The sequence below is a fragment of the Opisthocomus hoazin genome, chromosome 1 (assembly GCF_030867145.1).
Source record: "Opisthocomus hoazin isolate bOpiHoa1 chromosome 1, bOpiHoa1.hap1, whole genome shotgun sequence".
Classification (NCBI taxonomy): domain Eukaryota; kingdom Metazoa; phylum Chordata; class Aves; order Opisthocomiformes; family Opisthocomidae; genus Opisthocomus; species Opisthocomus hoazin.
The window spans coordinates 142,606,006-142,626,182 of NC_134414.1; the positions used below are offsets into that span (position 1 = coordinate 142,606,006).

The window sequence follows — 20,177 nt, forward strand, 5'->3', positions numbered from 1 at the left end:
TAGGATGACGTGGGATGTGACCCTGTGCAAATGCCCACATCCTGAAGATCAGTTTCTCAGCCAAGGCAGACAGTACTTGCTCCTAGAAATAGCATGGCTTTGACACATAACTGCTGTAGGCTTGTCAGGGCACATGCGCCACTGTCTTATCTTCCAGCAGGAGGAAGGCTGAACGAGGTTTTACTGTTACAATCTACACGTGCTTAAGTATGTGTATATACGCACAAAAACACAGGCACCCTTAAATTTACTTTACGTATAATATACTTCAAAACCTGCTTTAAAATACTAAACCCCATCAAGCTATGTCCATAATATTCCACAGGAAATGGTGGGGAAGTGTTTAGGCTTCAAGTGATAGTGCATGGTCCAATATTTAATTAGTTTTTCTACAGAAGGTTTCTCTAAGGCTGGAAGAAGCTACATTGAATGTTTCTTTTTCAGAATCTACTGTTGTTCAGTTCCATATACCATATTTTCCACATATTTGGCTTGTTCTAGCTAGGTGAATACAATACGTTTGACGTGAAGTCACTTGAGTGACCAGAAGGATGGAACCTCTTATTTTTAAAGAATCTTGTTCTTCCCTGGTCCTCTGTTAGCTTACTTTCCAAATGCATCACTCTCCAGGAGTCAGAATAGGATTCATTTGCCACGATCAACTCCAACATCCACGCCAAAAGTTTTTAGCTTCACATGTTTAACAGGAATACGATCCCAACATGAATGGTAAGTTAACAAGCATTTTTCAGCTGTGACAGCTTTGAAGGAGGAATATTTTAGTCAAGATCAAAAAGTGACAGCAATGCACAAGCCAGTTGTTTCCTAGAGTCTACCCAAAGTGACACCATGGTGATGAGACTTTCATAATTTATATAAAAAGGAAAAAACACTCCTAAAAAAAAAGCTCGCTCCAAGACTGGATGGCTCCAGTAGTTTCTCCTGCCTACCCAGCAAAGATGAAGAGGACCAGCTACAACATTTTGCAGCACTAGAACAAAAGAGGGATAGCTTTCTGTTGAAAAAGCTAACAGCTTCAAGCAGCACTTACTGTGGTGCCACCTGCTATTACCCAAGTGAGACAAGGGATGAACTGAGTTTTTTGCATCTATTAAGCAGCCAAAAGACAGCATTAATATACTGCTTGGTGGAGTTTTTCAGTGTTCCTAGCAACAAACTAGTAAGAAGGAGCAGGTTAGAGTAAAACTACATCCAGTAAGGCAAAAATTTCAGAGACGGCACTGTTGCACAGGAGAGGAAGAAGGAACAAGAGAGTTGACCTGTGTCCACAAACTGGTGCTACCACACAGGGAAGTTATTTTTGCCCATTACCTTGAGAAAAAGTCTTTAATTTCAAGCCTCACAAGAGGTATGAGGAATAGTAAAAATACATGTAAGATTAGGTTGTAAAATATGTTTTTGAGGAGACTTTTCCTGTGGACTGTGTCCAGCAAAAGCAGAACATTTTTCCTTTTGAAAGAATGCAAATCTTATGAAGGTTTTGATTTGTAAGTCTGCTTATAAAGCTACCTCCCTCCTCCTCTTGATGGTGAAACCATACACTACCGTAGTCAGATTCATAGCACAGGGAAAAATAGGTGCTCAAGGCACACAGAAACATGAAGTGAGAAGAAAAGCTTCGTAGTTCACACAATATAGTTTGTCGTCTAACCTCATTTTCCTCTTCATATTGATTTGCTTCATCTACCCTTTCCTTCAAGCATAGTTTCAAAGCAGCGAGATCTTGCACAAGACAAGTCAGGAAAAGCATGGCCTTTAAGTAAAAAGCAATCATCCCCTTCCTCAAAAAAGTTACAAAAGATACTTCTCTCCATACAGTCATCTGTAACCCCAAATGGACTGCTATGATCTCAAGTAATTAATATACATAGCATACAGCAGAAAGATACCCACCTGAAGTTTCTGCACAGACCACTATTTCATATAATAGCTTCAGAGAAACAGTGACTTACCACAAGTTTTCTTTCCCAAGACAGTTGCATGTCCACATCAGAACCTTTTATCCATTGTAAAGAAGTAATGACAAGCTCCTCTGCTTCAGAGGCTTCTTCTTGCTGAAGGCCGGGGCGGGGGGGGGGGGGGGGGGGGGGGGGGGGGGGGGCGGTATGGAACAAAAGAGTCAAACCCTGGCATTTCTAGTACTAGTCCGACACAATGCTGCCCAGAGTTACCCAGGTTATAAGTTAGTGTTCGAGTAGGTGCGAAGTAATATTGTTACAGTAAGTACCCCCCTCCCCTCCTTCCACCCCCAAATAAGCTATTCTTACTTTTTCAAAAGGAGTAAACATGATCTGATTAGCAATGCTTGGAGAAATCCTAATTTAAAGGCTGATAGAAGACTACATCCTTATTCACATAAGCTGTGCCACTGACCAGGTTTTTCATGATAGTCTTAAATTTTTCTCCTGCATATTCAGGTCCCTGAAGTAAAAAAAGCACTTCGCGGTCCAGTGTTTCATCCAGGGACATCCATTCAGTCTTGGGAATCTTTGAAGAGATGGAAGAGCCAGCTAGCTTATTTTGACTTCTCCTTATTACAAACCAGCAGTGACATTTAGACTTTTCAAAAGCATCCCTGCATTGTATTTACCAGAAGGTCAGAGCTACTGAAACTGGAAGCTTGTAAAAGCTTTTCAAAACCATCGTGTCACAGGGATTTCAAAAAAAGTAAGCCAGCTAAGCTTCCGAGTGATCCAATGTAAATTTTCATGTCAGGAGTACGCAAGAGGAAGTGAATAACTATTTATCTTTATTCAGAAGAGCCTTTATCAAGTGATGAACAAGCAGAGCCCTTACTTGCTTTACAGATGATTTGGTGGAATTGTCTCTCATTACAGCATTTGAGAGGTAAACACAGTGACTCACTGTGGCTGTGGGGAGCTGCAACAGGGGACAATATGTTACTTTTGACATAGAGCTGCCTGCCTAGCCAAGTATATCTCTCATTTCTAGGCCCGTAGTTTTAGTTCATTAGTAGATTTTTCTGTTGCAAATGCACCACACACAAAAGCAAGTAGCAGCACGGTGAAGTCCTACAAGAAGAATCACTGTAATAATCTGTTATCAGCTCTGCTGCACAGCTTGCCTCTGAAGGGTAGACAGCACTATAGGGAAGGACAGGACTCCATAGAATGTCTTTAGGGAAATGAGTACAGAACAGCTCTGAAAAATGTGAACCAAATCCATAATGTACATGTAAATTTGTTTGGTTTTTTTTTTTTTTTTCCACTAGCACTGAAGTGCTGGAAAGCTACAAGAATAGCAAATTAGAGACCAAAGTTCCAGTGTTATATGAAGTGTGTCTGATCAAAAACATAGCTCCCAAAAGTCACCAAACTACCTGCCAGGTGTTCTGCAGAGGACATAGGGACACTATAACTCCAAGCCAACAGGCTCAGCTGCAGTCCTAAGGTTTTGTCAACCTGTACCAGACTCATCAGGAGGATGCCTCTCCTACTCCGAGTCACTATCCAAAGATCTCAAAGTAGAGGGGGGAAAAAAAAAAAAGAAAAAAAAAAAAGGCTGGACAGGACTTCTGCAGATCAGTCTCCATTGTACCTGCTGAGGGGCAAGGGAACGGTACCTCCAGACAGATGCATATCAGAGTTTCTAACGAATAAATTAGATGAAGACTCTACAACACTGTGAAGCTGCTTATTCTAATATTTAATTTTCTTTTCTTTTTCCTTGAGATCTAGTGTAGTGAAAGTCTCCCCTCCTGCAATTGAAAAATCATTGTTCGTGTCTGGTGTAGGCAGTACAAGAAGAAACAGACTGTTACTTTCTTCAGTGTACTAGCCTTTATACACTTGAAAACTTGTATCTCCTCCTCCCAGGCTGTTGTTCTGCCAGCTAAATGAATGACCCTAGCTCTTCCAGATTCACTCTGCAGGTCTGATTTTTCAGATTTGAGGGTTTTTTTTGCTTTTCTTTGGACTTTCTTCTGTCTGAACATGAGCAAGAACTTCTTCACTCTGAGGGTGATTGAGCACTGGAACAGGCTGCCCAGGGAGGTTGTGGAGTCTCCTTCTCTGGAGATATTCAAGACCCACCTGGACAAGGTCCTCTGCAACCTACTGTAGGTGACCCTGCTTTGGCAGGAGGGTTGGACTAGATGACCCACAGAGGTCCCTTCCAACTCCTACCATTCTGTGATTCTGTGTGATATTGTAACCTTCACATTCTATGCTTGCATGCTAGGATTAATTGGCTTTGAATTCCAGTGTTATCTAATGATCTACAGGGAATGAGCTTTATTCTTCCTTTACTGACGCAAGGCAACTGGGATGAGATTCAATAAAGATTTGATTCATACCTCAGAAGATTGAGCAAGTTCCAGTTCACAGTGCAGTGAATCCATCCCTTCAGGAATATTACTGTTAAATTTACACCACAATGGGAAACTCAACCCGTTTCTAAAAGAAAAGGAGAAAAAAAAGTATGCACAAGGCCTTTTTGACTTTTGATGAGCTGCATTTCCTGGGACTTGTTCACAATACTCACGAGATTAGCTCTTGCTGCATGTGTTGCATGCTCTCCAGTAGCTTATTTTTTTCTGCCCGCAAAGTCTAAAACATACATCAGACCTGGTTAGCGTGTCAGTTTGCCATGCAGAACAGACATAGGATATGCATGCTTTCTCCTCACATAGTGAAAAACTAAACTCAGCCGCATACCTCTATTACTGAGGAACACTCCACAATGGTTAACTTCAGTTCTTTGATGTCCTGCTCCTTCTGCAGAGATTGGGGAGAAAAGAACCTTTCAAGCACACATCCCAACACCTAGCACACTGAAGCGCATTTGTAATACTTATGGCAATGATGCTTTGTAACCAAAATAACACTGTACTCAACCCTACAGCTTAGTAGTAAGCTGTATGATTTAGGTGTGAGTAGCAATCTGATTATGTAACATAAATAATTGCAAATTTGAAAGAATACAATTACCTTGCATATTGACTAACAGAAAGCACTCAGAGGACCTTTTCTATGTAACTCCTGGAATTAAGGAGATAGAACAACTCTTCCCAGGTGCTGTGTTTTAATTTATTACTTACCTAGTTTCTGTACCAGCAGTAGCAGATTAAGCTAGACTGAAGCAGTCTAGTTTTAGCTGAAAACCTGGACTATATTATGCCTGGCATGAATTTTAACCCTGACTGACCCTTAAAACAACTTGCAATGTTCTGAGTTTACTCTCAGTTTTCATGATTAAAGGCATAGAGCGCAGCACTTTGTGGATTAAACACCGCCTAATGGAAAGGCTGATAGAGAATGTATTAACCCTCAGGGTAAAACTAAGGAGTTAAAAGAAATTGTAGCTTTCTTAGCATCACAAACTAGCAATAGGCTTTGGTCATGTTATGCCATTACAACAGAAGATGCTGCACAGACATGCAGAGCATCTCTTAGAGAAAACAGGAACTTCAGGCAGGAGCTCTGGTTCTCTCACCCCTTTTAGGACTTCTTCCTACTCTTCCTCTTTAAAAAGAGCTGAGGTTTTTGATAAACATGAAATACACAGAAAGTGAAACAGGAGAAATGAGGTTAAGAACCAGGTTTCCAGCCTTGGCGTAGACAACTGATGTATGGTGCTGAAGATTTTAAACTAAAACTACCTTCCTCGACTCCCCCCCCCCCCCCGCAAAAAAAAAACCAAAAACACAAAACACACCAAAACAAACAACCACTGAAGGAAAAACAGTTAAAGTGTTTTCTATCATCACATACCTTCTGCAGGCCTGGAAAAAAATAATAATTTTCAGTCACCATTAATCCTATCCAATCTGCTTTTGGACAAAGAGCTATGAGAGGTTTTTTTTAGCTTATAGGTAAAGCCTTATCGCACAGATCCTAATGCCAACAAGAAAAGTCAGTTTTCCACACCAGTTTCTTCACAATTGTATAGAAGAGTCACCTTTAGCTACAAGAACATATAATCTAGCAGCCTGCTTTCAAAATTGCCATTTAGTCAATAGACTGAAAAAGCCTTTTTAAAATAAAAGGATACTACAGAGGCCACAAAAGCTTTGAATCATTCAAGCAGGAGAAAGTGAAAGCTTTGGAAAAAAAAAAAATTAATTCATTTGTGCCCTTAAGCTGTTTCTGGCAAAAAAAGCTATTAAAAACCACTTGGCTACAAAGTTATCAGCTGGATCACATTGAAGTTGGGTTCTCTCTTGTCACTGTTTGAATTTACCTACACTCATTTTTGCAGACAGCCTAACAGTCAAATATTTCATCAGTTTGGAACATGTTCTGCGAAATAGAAACTTCATTAGCCTAGAAGGCTATTTGCATAATTCACGAATCCAGAGAATGTCAACACCCTTATGTAGTCTTATGTCTTTATTTTAGAAAACAAAATACAAATTCAAAAACAACATCAGAAATTTTTATTCTTCAGCAAAGCCTAGATAATTACACGTCAGTAATGAGAAAGGACAAATCTGCTTTTCCATTGGACTCTAAATCACAATTTCTAGTTTGACAGAAAAATTAAGCAATTAAAGACACGAAGGGAAGGATTTTATGCAGGTATATTCTTCTACCAACTGTTGAAGGAAGTAACCTTTAGAAGTTTCTGTACATTTTTCTGAAGTTTGCAAGTTTGTTTTATTTTAATAGGTTGTGGGTTTTGGTGTTTTTCTTAATTTTTTTCAAATAAAAGCAAAATCCTGAAACCTTTAATTATGCTGACTCATAACCAGGTCCTAAAGCAGATCTCGCCTACTTTGAAGCCATTTATAGGATCAGGTTCTGTAGTGTGGGAACAGTAGGAACAAAAGTGCCACAGTGAAGATAATTGCCTTGATTTTTTACAAGTCATCCTATAGTCAGTATTTTCAGTCCAGACAGTAGTGAAGCAAAAGCAACTAACCTGGATCAAGCTTGCCTCTTTATTCACCACAGTGGTCTCACAGATGTGTGCTTGGATCTAAAGAATGAAAAGATCAAAAATAATTCCAGCCGTCAGTTTTCACTATAATACAAGTCTGCTCCTATCTCTTAGCTGGAAGGGAAAAAGGGTGTCAAGATTTCTTGCTTAGGAAAAAAAAAAAAAAAAAAAAAATCAAATTCTTCATCTTGCACCCAGTTAAAGTGAAAGCGTTCTCAGCTTTCAGTCACCTTTGTTTCCTCTTGTCTGTCCAGGCTGACAGTTTCAGCAACATCAGCCAGAGCATGACTTTCTAACATATTTTCTCAAATTGTGGGGAAAAGGTTTCCTACAAGTTTAGCTTAGAAAAAAGAATGAAATTGTGGATTATTTCTATTAGGCCACTTTTTAGCCTCCAGACAGCAACTTTCTTAGTCAAAGCTGTTGCACTGTCCAAGCTATGATTGTACTGCAGTTCTTTAATAAAGACAGGTCCAGGGCTGTCTACCTTACAGAGGCAGAAACTCCCCTCACTAGACCCCGAGTAAACTATAGGCTGTCTTTTGGTTTCTCGCAGAGTTGAGATGCTTACTTGAAGCTCTGCTGCATTTTTAGACAGCTCCAAAATCTTCTTTTGAAGTTCATCGATGTCCATGCTATTCTTAATATTCTGAGCAAGATACAGAGTGTTTAGGCACATCTGAATAGATTGACAGCTGCTCCTTGAAGAAACTAGGCAAAATGACATCTCCACCCCCAAGCTACTGCCTTCTGTAAAACACTACCAGCATTTATGCACATACATTCTATGTGCTTGCCCCACTGAAACTGTTTCTCCACAGCACTGTTAAAAAAGAAAACCTCAAAACGTGATTTATAAGCACTACCAGACCTAGAAAGCTAGAGAAAAGCATTCAGGCCTGCATCATGAGAATTAGTTTTTGAAAGATGCAGTTTAATAGTTATTTGGATTTACAAGCTTTTCGGAAAGACTAATCTTGAGCACAGTAAACATGCGAAGAACAATGACTGCCATGCTATGATAATAGATTCCTGAATCCATGAGGTGCTTCTTTTCATTACTATGTATATTTAGCCTGTTTCCCTATTTCATCCTAAATAGTCTAAAATACAGGCTGTAAGCAATTTTTAAAACATTTTATCACCTGATAAAAACTGTTTCATAAAATATTTACTTTAATGAAATAAATGAAACAAAGTAAGAATGAAGAGCTCTCCTCTGTAAAAAAAAAAAAAAGGTGCCTAGAGATACAGATCTGTTAGCAGTATATTCCCTACAAGCCTCCTCTAGGTCAATGGATCCACCTGTGAGCGGAGCCCACAGCCACTGGGTTTTTTTGGAGCTCTATACAGGGCTCCTCCTTTGGAACTTAAAGGAGGGAAACATAAGTGAAAATCAAATAAAAAAATGTTAGATGGAGATTGTTTCAGTATAGAATTAGTATATTTATAGCTGTTATTACCAGAAATCTTTTGTATTTGTCTATAATGCTTTCAAAAGAGAGGGAAAAAAGCTGTTTGTGCCTGTTCACCATGCTTCTCCAACTTCGTATCCTTGCTTACCCAGCAAATGGAAAGTCTGAAACACAGTGCAACTTCAAGATCTAAATGTTTTATGATAAGTCATCCTTGTAAAAGATAAAATATATTGATAATCTAATTAGCATGTCAGGCTTCAAAGTCTGACAAACATTTAATTTCTTAATGGTGAGCTTTTAACTAGCAAAGAACATGTACTTGCAAAGTCATTATTTATTTTACCTCTTCCTGGAGAGAAGTAATTTTGATGATGAGAGACTGATTTTCTTTTTCCTGATCAGGTTCATTTGAGAAAAAAAAAAAAAAGGGGGGGGGGGGGGGAGAGAGAAAACCAAAATGGTTGTTTTTAGTATGTGAAGTTCAACATTCAAAGCCAAACTAAGCCAAAAAGCAACAGACACATCCAGGGTCCAATATGAAGCTGTAGCGTTGCATTCCTTTGCTTCAGAGAGCACAGCAAAAAGGAGCATGCTGAGGCTGGTCCAAGTTCATCAACCCTAACTGAAGGGCTTGGCACAGGCATTTCAAATCGGAGTACAACTCTGACCACGAGATGACAGGAAGGAGGTATTCAAGGCCAGAGTGAGCAAGTCTAGTTGTGCTCATGCTAGAGTTAAGACAAATCTGGAAAGCTTTATGTGCCACACTACACTTTTTCACATTGGACGTGAAGAAAGATAGTAGTATTCCACTCATGCCTCCAGTGCACAGGGAACAGTAACTCAGGGACTTACAAGCACAACTACAAAACTTCCAATAATATTTCTCCCACCCCATCTCCTTCTCACAAGGCAAATTATGTATGTAATCTGAAATGTAAAAATTATATGAAAATATGTATGTAATCTGAAATTAAAACAAAAATACATGCACACTGCAGCAGGATAGCACCAAAAAAATCTTGTGTTCTTGCTCAGCACAGAAGACTTTTTTTGATTTCTAAATACCCAGCATCAGCAGCGCATAGAGCTAAGGAACACCAGTTCACAGCTATGCCCACATAGCAAGACGCAGAGATGCCACTGCAGTGTGAACACGCATAGCGGCGACGCAAACATGCTCTGGTGTCAGGCAACACCTGCTAAAGCTGCAGACACATCAGCCTTGTTACCAGGCTGCTTTACACTGCTTACAGTCACACAGGCTTTGCTACTCAGACACCTGGGTTGCAATTCAGATGCTCTCATGCAGGCAGCTCGTGCCCTTTGAGACACACCAAGGTGTGCTGACTGGCTTTCAGCTATCAGTCCAGAATGGACAGGTTTCTGATAGGCCTTTGTCATCTGCCAGCCCATATGGACATTGACAATAACCTAGGGGTGTTTTGGAAAATGACTCTTTTGTGTGGACATCTGAGCCAAGTCTCCTGTCCCTGCTGGTTCTAGAAAAGTCAAGTGAATTTCTGGCAGGACATCACCAACTTGAAAACAGACAGGGCTCAATAATGGCAGCATGAGAGCTGTTGTCTTTAAGCATAATTATATGCAAGACAGGCCCTTTTAATTATTTTCTTTATTATTACTGACAGCAGTTTAAAGAAACTTCCACGCAAGAACTTCACAGCATTTTTGTAACACTAATAAATCACATTTCAAACATCCTCAAAAAGCTTCAGTACCTACTGGTACAGTGAAGGTCATACTGCTGATTTTTACAGTGTAAGTGGTCATGCTATTGTTACAGCAAGGTATAAGATGCTGTACGATGTAAGCCAAGAAATAAGAGCACCTACTAGCTGTTTATTCTGGCACAGAATCTGTTGTCTCTTCTCTTCTGACAGGTTCAGGTTGTTTTTTGCTTCTTCTAGTTGTTCTTCCAGTGATCTGGCTTTCAGCACAGAATGCTGGATGCTGTGTTGCGGGAAGTAAATCCAGGGAAACTTAGTGAGTTACTGTTGGTCGTTAGAGAGGCTTGAAATACCAAGAACAGTATTTTTAGAAGCCACCAGGGACTTATTCTTTGGCACAGATACTTAACAGAAGAGACAGAAGATCAACAATCAAGTTCAAGTCCATCATTTTTGTCCAGTAAGAAAAGGCTCATGGACTTACCCTCTGTTTATCACCTCCTTCCACTGCCCTAGTAAGGGATGAAACCCCAGGCAAACCTATTATCCAAGACAGTATGCTTTTCTTTGCATCCACCTAACAATCTAGCTTGTTACAGTCAAATCTATCAGGCTACCTGAGCACTCATCTTCACAGTATTTCATTGTTAGCAGTTAAGTAAACAATTTCAGTTCAGTTTTCAAGGATAAGCTCTGCATCATTTTCTTGTCCAGATCTGATAACCCAAACATCATATATTTACTGAATGGGGGCAAGGCCCTTTTCCTGGCTAGCTCTAGGCTGCAGAGCACCCCAGAGCACATGGTCCAACATGAGGGCACATGTCCTGTGCCAGCTACGCTGCAGGACTCTTGCCTTAATATCCCCAGAAAATACTGGGAGTGGCTTGGTAGTTGACATAACTGTATCACATTGGAATTAATTACAACAGATAAGCATTATGAACTCACTGTAAAGAAAGAGTCATATTCGTGGTACTGATGTGTCCCCAGACTGCAGCAATACTAAGCTAGAGACCACTCACTTTCGTTCCTCAAGGGACTAGAAAAATAGGTCTTACATGCTCATTTCCCTTCTGCTTGGCAGCAAGCGTGCGGTCTAGGATTGGAACCTTCCAGTGCTTGGCTGCTCTTTTGGTAACATTAAGCCTTTTTTTTTTCCTTTGGTAATTTGCTTTGTTTGATTTCACTTTACCCTGACATTTTGCCTGTGTGCACCCACAGCACCTCATGCTGCAAGAGCCAGGCTGTAAGATGAATGACTGATTTTATAAGAACCAGGAGGTATGGAGCAGAGCAATTGGGCAAGAGCGTTCAACCTTACAGATACTACATTAAGTCAAGAAAGTTGCTGCCATGAAGCACTGGTGAGGCTAAAAGCAGAAAGCAAGGGTGGACCACTTTGAAGCAGATAGGTCTGCCAATGTCCATTACACTGTAAACCTGGTGCCATCAGGGTCTCCCACCTTTTTATTTGTTGACGTAGATTCTCATTATCTGCCAATAGCTTGTTGTTGGTCTCATCTACAGCTTCCAGTGTGATCTTTAGCTTGTTGTTCTCTTCCTGAAGCTTCTGGTTGTTGTACTGTAGGTCCGCAACACAGGTTATCAAGTCAGAAGTCTCCCTGTTCCAGTAACAAAGCCAGGAAAGACTGAAAAATGTGATTGGATCTAATTTAGACTTTTTAAAAATTCTGATGTTGTGCTGGACTGATTAGAGAGGTGAGAGGAGAGCCCACAGAGGATTTGTAACACTGCTGCGTACAGTCAGAGGAACTGTTTGAAACACTTCGTACGCTCTCTGCAATTAAAGTATGCCACCAGACAAATGCCACACCTAGATGTCTGCATGACAGTATCTTAAGCCTTTGCTAATTGCCTCTTAGGCCACCACTAATACTTTTGTATTAGCTCCGCAATTTCTGCATCCTTTCTTTTCCCCTAAAACATCCCCCGCTTACGCTTTCAACTACAACTTGAACAAGGATCACCCTTTTGAGATCCTGAGAAACAATAGGGAAGCACCAGAAAGCAGATCTTTAGATTTTTGACTATGCATAAAATGCAAAAATTATCTTTGAAACTTCTCATGTTTGTTATGTGATTTGCTATTAACAGAATCCAAGTCAGAGTCATGACTATAAAAAAAAAATGTAAAAATCCAAACAAAACCAAAGACCAGATTTTCAGAAGATAATGTCTTCTATTGTCATAACTGAAGAACTTGGGGGAGGGAAGGAACCAGTTTAAAAAGGAAAAGAAACACATAGCAAAACTCTGACCACAGGAAATTAAAAAGGCAAATGGACACAGAAGGACCAACATATCAGTAGGAAAAATTACTAGTGTGTTTTTAAGTCTGAGCAGAAGCTGTGAGAAAGAACATGATAGCATCAACAGCTAGTGCAGACTGAGGTCAGCATTAGAAACTCTGCCAAGATAGTTGTCTGAAACAGCGGTTCTAGGAACTGCTCTCAAGTATTTCAAACCTAGGAGTACTAAATTCTGAGAAAGAACTGCTTAAATGGACTTACATGTCTCCTTTAGACACATCACCCCCAAAGGCCTCCAAACTTCCTGATGTAACATTCATCCGGACATGCGTCTTTTTCGCTGAAAAAGGTGGGGATTTTGGTTATAGAGTAAGAGAGTGGAGTTTTCCCAAATAAAAAGAGAATAAAGGGGTCTCCACCTTCAGGGGTGTTTTTAGGCACTTTAAATTCCACGTCTTCCATGCTTGCTGTTGGTTCCTCGGGGGCACCATCTTCCCTGAAACAAGGAAGCATCAAGAACCACAAAATCAGTATGACGCTGGATTGCTTACCAACTTTGTAACATTCAAAAGCTGTCAGCCAAAACCCACACTGTGGTCACAGTGTCCTGACACCATCTTTGTTCCAGAGTATAGAAAGCACAAGCCACAGAACAACTTTCTACTCTCCTGTTTTCACATAAGCTTTTATGACACAAATTGATAAAACGTAATTACCATTTTCTCTTACAGTCTTCAATCCACTCTCTCATGATGGCATGATATGTTTCCAGGTCCACAGAGACATCTTTCTGATCTGGGTCAAGCATGTTGCACAACTCTTCAAGACCACTGTCTTCCGATCCCCGACTAGTTGTGTGTCTGAGATAATCAACGATCTTGGAAACAGCTACTTTTCCTAAAACAGATACAGGTTTCCACACACCAGGCTGATATCTAGTAGGCCACCATAAAAAGCTGTGAAAGGGCACACTACTGATCTGCACTAGGACATATTTGATTGCCCTCAAAAGCTGTAGACAAGCCACTGGCCCCTGCAGTTCTAATGTGACCTGGAAAGGAACGGTTTAGACCTTTTGTTTGTTTTTTCTAACACAGAAGTATGTTCTTTTCAAACTGAAGTCTGTCAAACCAGTAAACTGGACTTTCAATCTCACCACATTTGCTATGCTACCACTTTCAGGCCTCTCGTCAAATTGAGCAAACCCTGTGACTACCATTATTGTATTCTGCTGGACTGCTCCTTTTTTCTACCACTTCTAGTCATGTTTGAGGTGGAACTCAGAAGAATTATCTCTTGCTCTGATGTTTCCCAAAAGTCTCAATTTCTAAGAGGAAAAAACCTAAAAGAAATAGTAATTTCCAATGAGGTTGATTGTTAGAAGCATGCTGCTCCTCTGCTTCCTCTGTTTTCCTAACATACAGTGGAGATCAGCTGGGGCAGGGAGGAGAGAAGAGACAGGCACCATGCAAGAGGCACAGATGTTTATTCTGCATCTGCCACACACAGAGCCACCCAGCTAAGGGAGCTAGTCAGTCTAAGCATATTATGGATTCGGAAACTAGCTATTAGTCTCAGGAATCGCAACATGATCTCAACCTTGAAAATTTGTTGAGAGGGGAATAAAATAGGGCAACGAAAAGCCACTGGCAAACCTGTATGCTCTACGTCACATGCACAGAAGATAGTGGTGAGTAAGTCTTCTTCACAGATCAAGCTCACATCATACATTTTGTCAGCTTTGTGCCCCAGCGACTGCTTCCATCCTACAAAGAATAAGTTTGTTATTGTCCATCTTTATTTGCTCATAGTAACTTTCACACACCACAGCTTCTAACTACAACATTAGGTTTGTAATAGCACACCACAGCTTGAATGACACACTTCTTTTCCTTCCAGGGTGACTAAAAAACCCAAACCTAACCAAACCTTGCTTCCTCCCCCAAATAGAACCAGAGCCTTTACTACCAGATAATGCCAGGAAGTGTTCATAGCTGGACCCTCCACGTTGAGGGGAACCAGCTCATGCATCTACTTCTACATATGCAGGTTTAGGAACTCTGGTTGTTCTTTCACATGAAGTGGACATATTAAAACATATTAGAATATTTTAAAAGGCCAGCTATTTCTTCCCTCCCCCTCCAGATAGAATATAGCGAAATCATCAGAGTCAGATTATGTTTTCAAGAAAAAAATCCTTAAAAAAATCCACCACCACAAAAAACATACCCAAATGCATAGATCTTTTTATATTAAAGGCAGACTAAATTAATAGCCAAATCTCTTATCCACAAAAAGGAATTGTCAAATTCGAAAAAGTTTGACTTGACAGGTTACTTCCTCGCTTTTTACATTCAAAATAAGTTTTTTTAGAGAAAATTTAAGGTGTTACTCAGCTCTTTTTGCAGTCTTATTAGACTTGAGTGATTCCAAAACGTATTGCTACTAGTTCAAGTAGTAAATAAATGTCATCCATGTAGGCTGAATGTTCAGATGTCTACAATTTTGAATTGGGAGGGGTTTTTTTCCAGTATTTTTACCTCTTTCACTCAAAGATAATCTCTTTGGCACAGGAGATTGGATCACAGCACTTTCTGGCCTTTTATCAGATGTGAAGAAATATAAATTTGGACTTGAGGTAAGATACTTCTGTTCACGAGGCATGTCTTTATATTCAATATTTGATAAAGCACACAGTTTATTCTGGGTATTAGCCTCTCTAGATCTGAAGTAGGGTGGAGAACAGTTCTCCATGGGGTATACTGGCATCCATGGGTTGCTGGATCTCTCATCACTTTTGATAATTGAATAGGTGGCATGTGCTGAGCAGGAGTCAGATATACGCCTGGGATAAGGCGACAGCAACTGCAAGTCTCCAGAAAAAACATTGTCACTGCTGGAACTGGTTAAGTGTGGACCAGTACTATCATGACTTTTAAAAGTTCTTTTCTTCAGTATTTCTTCTAGATTTTTTTTGATATTGCATTGTGGACTGTCAAAGTTCCGGGACTGAAATTTTGGTATCTGCAAAGCAGGGTTAGAAACTTGGTCCATCATTTGGATAGATTTGATCTTTCTGCATATACTGTCCACTGGGTTATGATGCCGTTTGTTAGCTCCATGTTCTGAAGACATTATCAATTACCCTCTCTCACAAAGTACCTGGAAAGAATAGGGACAAGATATAAGAGTCAGGATGATCAACATGCACACATTCTTTGCATCACCAATTTTTCTGTTCAGCAGAGAACTTGGAGCTTTGGTATCAAGTGGTTTGAAAATCCTTGGTCCACATACTAGCTGCGACAGAAACCTTCAATCATGATGTTTAGTTCTCCAGGGAAATAGAAGTGATATGGATTTGGTAAAGGTGGGGAAAAAAGAAATAAATACTTTCTGAAATCTCATTGCTTATTCTTAAATACAACAGCCATGTTGGGGTGGGGGGTGGAACAAAAATAAAAGCTGAAGAACTCTCTGCAAACTAGCAGCTGACCATCTTTTTAGATTAAAGGAAGAACTAAGCAATATTACTTCGACTAATTTATCCCAAATAGGGTATTTCTTTTTTTTATATAAAAAGCGTTCATTAAAAAGAAACAAAAACCTCACATAACTCTCGTAGCTATTACTTCTGATTACTTCTGTAGCATGTACTTCCTTCCCTGGTTCCATGGCTTTTTGCTTAGGTCCAACACCAACAATAATTGAGCTATTTACCGAATGTATCTCCTACAGCTGTGGACATTATCAGTTTCTAATCTCTTTCTGTGGCCTCCCAGTTAAAAACCCTGCAGCCACAGCTACACAAGCCAGTTGAAGTATTCTGAGCATGCAGCTTTCTTGACACCATCTCGTGACAGGTTTCAGAAGCCAGGTTTTAATCGAAGCTTACTTTCAGAAAAATATTAGTTTGTCTTTCTGGGCTTGCTCTTTGTGGGCACCAAGCTGGGGGCGTGTGGGGAGGCAGGAAAAGCAAGCGCAACAAGAGTTTCAGCATTTAAGTGAGTGTACAAGAACAAAAAAACAAACTCCACTTGTTTCTTTTACTAATTAGCCACAACTACAGCTGTCATTCTACCACACAGGGGCTTACCCAAGAAACATGCTCTACAGAGGCACTTCACTTGTATTCTTATCTATTGTCCAAGTCAATATTTTAAAAGCTATTTCCAATAAGATAACCACGTGCGTGTGACCAAGGCAGTGGAGATGCATTTTGCAGGGATAAAGCCATATTTCAAGTAAGGTATCCATCTCTACCCTACAATTTGCAACCACCTTCTATGATCTGAGTATTTGGGAGCTTTTATCTGACACTGTCCCACTGTGGACTTCACTCACAGTTTCTCACCCCAAAAAAAGCATCTGCTGAAACAGCACTGGGAAAGGCCGTCCACCAGCCAGTGTCACTCAGTGAATGCAACTGGACCTGAACAGAGCTCTGTGACAGGGATCAGCAGCTGGACTGAATTGTTGTCATTGGACAAAAACAAGAGGGAAACAAGCAATACTACTGGAAATTAGCTGTGACAGTTAGATGATTATAAGTGATATATTATTAAACAATAAATAAATAATCTACTAGATAAGCTAGCTAAAGCTCCCAAGAATCAGATTTTAAGCGACATTTAGTAACACCCAATATTGCAGCTACAAACCTACCTTCCACCACTATATCACTTTCAACTCCTCAGCTCTGAAGATACACTGTATTGCTTCTCTCCACAAGGTCATATACAACGTCCAAAAACAAAACCCAAAATAGGCAGAAAAGACAACACTTGCTTTAAAGTAAGCAGCAGGGAAGCAATGAGAAGTCCAGTGTATGTTAACTGTATAACTACATGACTGGCAACAGCCATCCTCAGAGCCTCCAAGATTGGGTTTTAGTTGTAGCCAGCCTACCAGAGTAGCACCATCACAGATCAGACTTCTGTTAGGAGTAGAGGGAGAGGAAACTTAAACAACAGCTTTATACCTAGAGCTCACAATATGGTGCATGCATGTGAGAGGGACTGACACAGTTGCCCATTCAGGAGCAAAGCACCAGAATGCTTGACCCTGAAGGGATTTCCCCCTGCACAGTACAAATACCAGCTTGCCCCAGAAGGATGTAGACTTCACTGAACTGTGTCCTTTTACTCAAACTGTGCAGCAAGAAACAAAATGAAGCAAGTTCCCCAAGAAGTAAGCTCCCTGCTTTTCTTTTAGGTAGAAAAATTAGTTCTTTTCTCTAAATATGACTCATTAGCATTTAACATAAGATCTACCACTTGCATAATCTTGTGAAGAGGAAAATCACATGTAAGTATTTATTAGTCCAGATTGCAATAGTCAATGTTTTACGTAAAGGGGTTTATTACAAGCTTCCTCCATACCAGCAGCTTGGTTTTATATATGCAGAGTCAAGATCTCCAAGGTTATTTTTCTACCATTGTTTCTGTGAGTAGTAATATTTACCTTAATGAATATGTCCTTAGACACAGGAATACTTAAAAAATAATTAAAAACTATAGTAATAATCTCAGAATAATTTTAGAGAAGAAGCTATGTTTTATTATTATGGCTGATTTAAAAGATTTTCTTCTTAAAAATAAATTCCAGGGAGTTGAAGCACTCTCCCATGTTAGAGATACAGAATGCCTTTCAGAAGAAAAACTTAATAACATTGCAGTTAAGCATGTTCTCCAAGCGCACAAGAGCTTTCAAGCAGATATAAGTAACCCTTCATTAAAGAATCGAATGTTGCTTGTAATTCCCCATTAAAAAAAAAAAACAGTTCAAGACCTTATACTTACAACAACATATGGAAAAATACCTTCTAGTCCTCTCTGGTAGAGAAAGCACAGGATGACAAAAGCTATTTTAGCTGTTCCTCTGAGGAGGACTTGCTAAATGACCTTTGGCACTCCAATTAGCAGAGGAAAGAGCTGGAACATCAGCTTTACAAGGTCCACCTGGTGCTGCCTGCCACTCAGCTCTCAGGCTGCGGGGACAAGGAGGTGCAAATCAACCCTCAGTCTCCAGCTTTCTGGCCCTTCTACTTGTTTTCTCACATCTCTCCTGCAGCTGTTAAATGAATTGACTAGAATTTTAAGGCATCCTGAAGTCTCCCTACTACCTTACCCTTATTTTTTAAACAGTGAGGAAAATACTGATAGAGCTCACTGCTGTATCTGAAGTCAGGTACCTGGGATGTTTCTCACTTCTGTTGGCAGTTCTTTCTTACTTTTCCCACCTGCTGCAAACTTTCAGCAGGAGCAGATCTCTCCTATTTTCTCCTGTGACAGTTTCAGCAGAGAATCCAGGAACTGCATAAATTTCATAGCTCTTACCACTTTTTAAAGGAAGGCAAAAGTTGAAATGTCTTGGGCTGATGGGGTATTAAAGAGTCTCCATCTTACTGTCTGCTTTGCATTTGGTTCTGTGAGCAAAAAAAAAGAGTTTTTTCTTTAGGACTGTTAACCAAGTCCTCCTTTTATTCTTAAATTCTCAACCAAGATTTGCAGTTTAACACTGTGGACCTTTAGGTATATGCTGTAAAAATAAATGGAAATAGTTGGAAATAATATTGTTGAGGGAATACTACTGCCTGCCCAGTAACCTACTAACTGCACAGCTCATCAGACTGCTACAAACACCTGGAGAAATGACACTTCCTAATCTACCGCAGGCTATTTCAGCACTCATGGAAAGAATGTAAGAAGTGCTCTCACAGATGCTCTGTGGTTAAAATCCGAAATGTGGAAGTGAGCTGACATTGCTGTTCCTTGTTTCGTGGGAAAACTGTTAAATGAAAATGAAAACTTGGCATTATCATCCAGCAGCACTAACAAAGACCATGGCGCTGATGCAGTCAGTTTTGGTTTGACTAGCAGATGAGTATTTTTGACTGGACATTCTTTCTCCCAGGAGTAAAGCTGATAGTCATACAGACGTAACAGTTCTGAGATCAAACCAGTCCAGGTGAGGAGCTGTTCTCTCTTCTCTTATCTTTCAGAGGTTTAGGTGTATGGGAAGATTTTTAACTCATTGGTTTGAAGAGAAAACCTCCCACGTAAAAAAAGAACCCGTATTTTGTCATACCTTGACAGGAACAAGTGACATCTACTCAGGGAAGTTCCTCCAGACGCCAATGTTATTTGTGGTGCTGTACAGCTAGCAGAGTAGGCACTGTTTCAGGTGCCAGAGCAAATGATACTTGCCTATAGACCTTGCAATCTAGACTGAGAAAGATGGAGAGAAAAGCAGGGGCACAGGAAGCAGTGCTTCATTCACAGGGTCTGAGATATAAACTAGGTGCCTGATACACTCCTAAATGTCCAGTCGACGTAGTCTGCCTGCTCTTCACATTGCTTCAGATGACAAATGACATGGGACCTTGTAAAGAATTAAGTGTAACCGTGTAACAGTTTAACTACATGAGCACAAACTCTTGTCATATAAAATTCAGAATAAAGCCTATTTCCTTTGTATTCCTTCAGGACAGGTGGAATCACAACTGAATCAACTGGTGGGTTTTGTGCCCTTTTATTCAGCTCTGCAGAAAAAGAAGTATGTGTAACGTCAGTGATGTGAGAGAGATCCCACAGCAGGAAATTCCCACCCTCCCCGTTTGCCCGGTGTGCAGTTCAAGTGCATGTGGCTCACGGACCATCTTTGTTGAGCTACACGGTGTTTTGCTTAGAGCTCCACTGTGGACTGAGACAGGTAAGCACAGACAGACCTGGCTGAAGTGGTTTCCCACCCACTTTGGGAGCATCTGAAATGCCTGTCGGTTCTGATGACCTGGTGCATCAGGTACAGCTATTTATTCTCCCCTAAACTGGACTTCTACCTTTAGAACAAAGCTTTGTTTCAAACAATGATGTTTG

At 40.2% G+C, this 20,177-nt stretch overlaps 1 protein-coding gene across 1 annotated transcript in view; it reads right to left on the reverse strand.

Moving 5' to 3' along the window:
• IRAG2 (inositol 1,4,5-triphosphate receptor associated 2) overlaps positions 1–15,435 on the reverse strand; it is a 39,968-nt gene extending 24,533 nt beyond the window's left edge. The window contains exons 1-15 of the mRNA XM_075416249.1: positions 14,841–15,435; positions 13,956–14,066; positions 13,017–13,197; positions 12,720–12,796; positions 12,562–12,640; positions 11,494–11,652; positions 10,193–10,310; positions 8,683–8,733; positions 7,493–7,570; positions 6,904–6,960; positions 4,698–4,757; positions 4,525–4,589; positions 4,337–4,436; positions 2,377–2,508; positions 1,974–2,075 (exon numbers count right to left, since the gene is read on the reverse strand). Of these exons, the coding sequence (XP_075272364.1) occupies positions 1,974–2,075; positions 2,377–2,508; positions 4,337–4,436; positions 4,525–4,589; positions 4,698–4,757; positions 6,904–6,960; positions 7,493–7,570; positions 8,683–8,733; positions 10,193–10,310; positions 11,494–11,652; positions 12,562–12,640; positions 12,720–12,796; positions 13,017–13,197; positions 13,956–14,066; positions 14,841–15,435 (1,965 nt within the window). The remainder of the gene's footprint in view (positions 1–1,973; positions 2,076–2,376; positions 2,509–4,336; positions 4,437–4,524; positions 4,590–4,697; positions 4,758–6,903; positions 6,961–7,492; positions 7,571–8,682; positions 8,734–10,192; positions 10,311–11,493; positions 11,653–12,561; positions 12,641–12,719; positions 12,797–13,016; positions 13,198–13,955; positions 14,067–14,840) is intronic.
• Between the last annotated feature and the right edge of the window lie 4,742 nt (positions 15,436–20,177).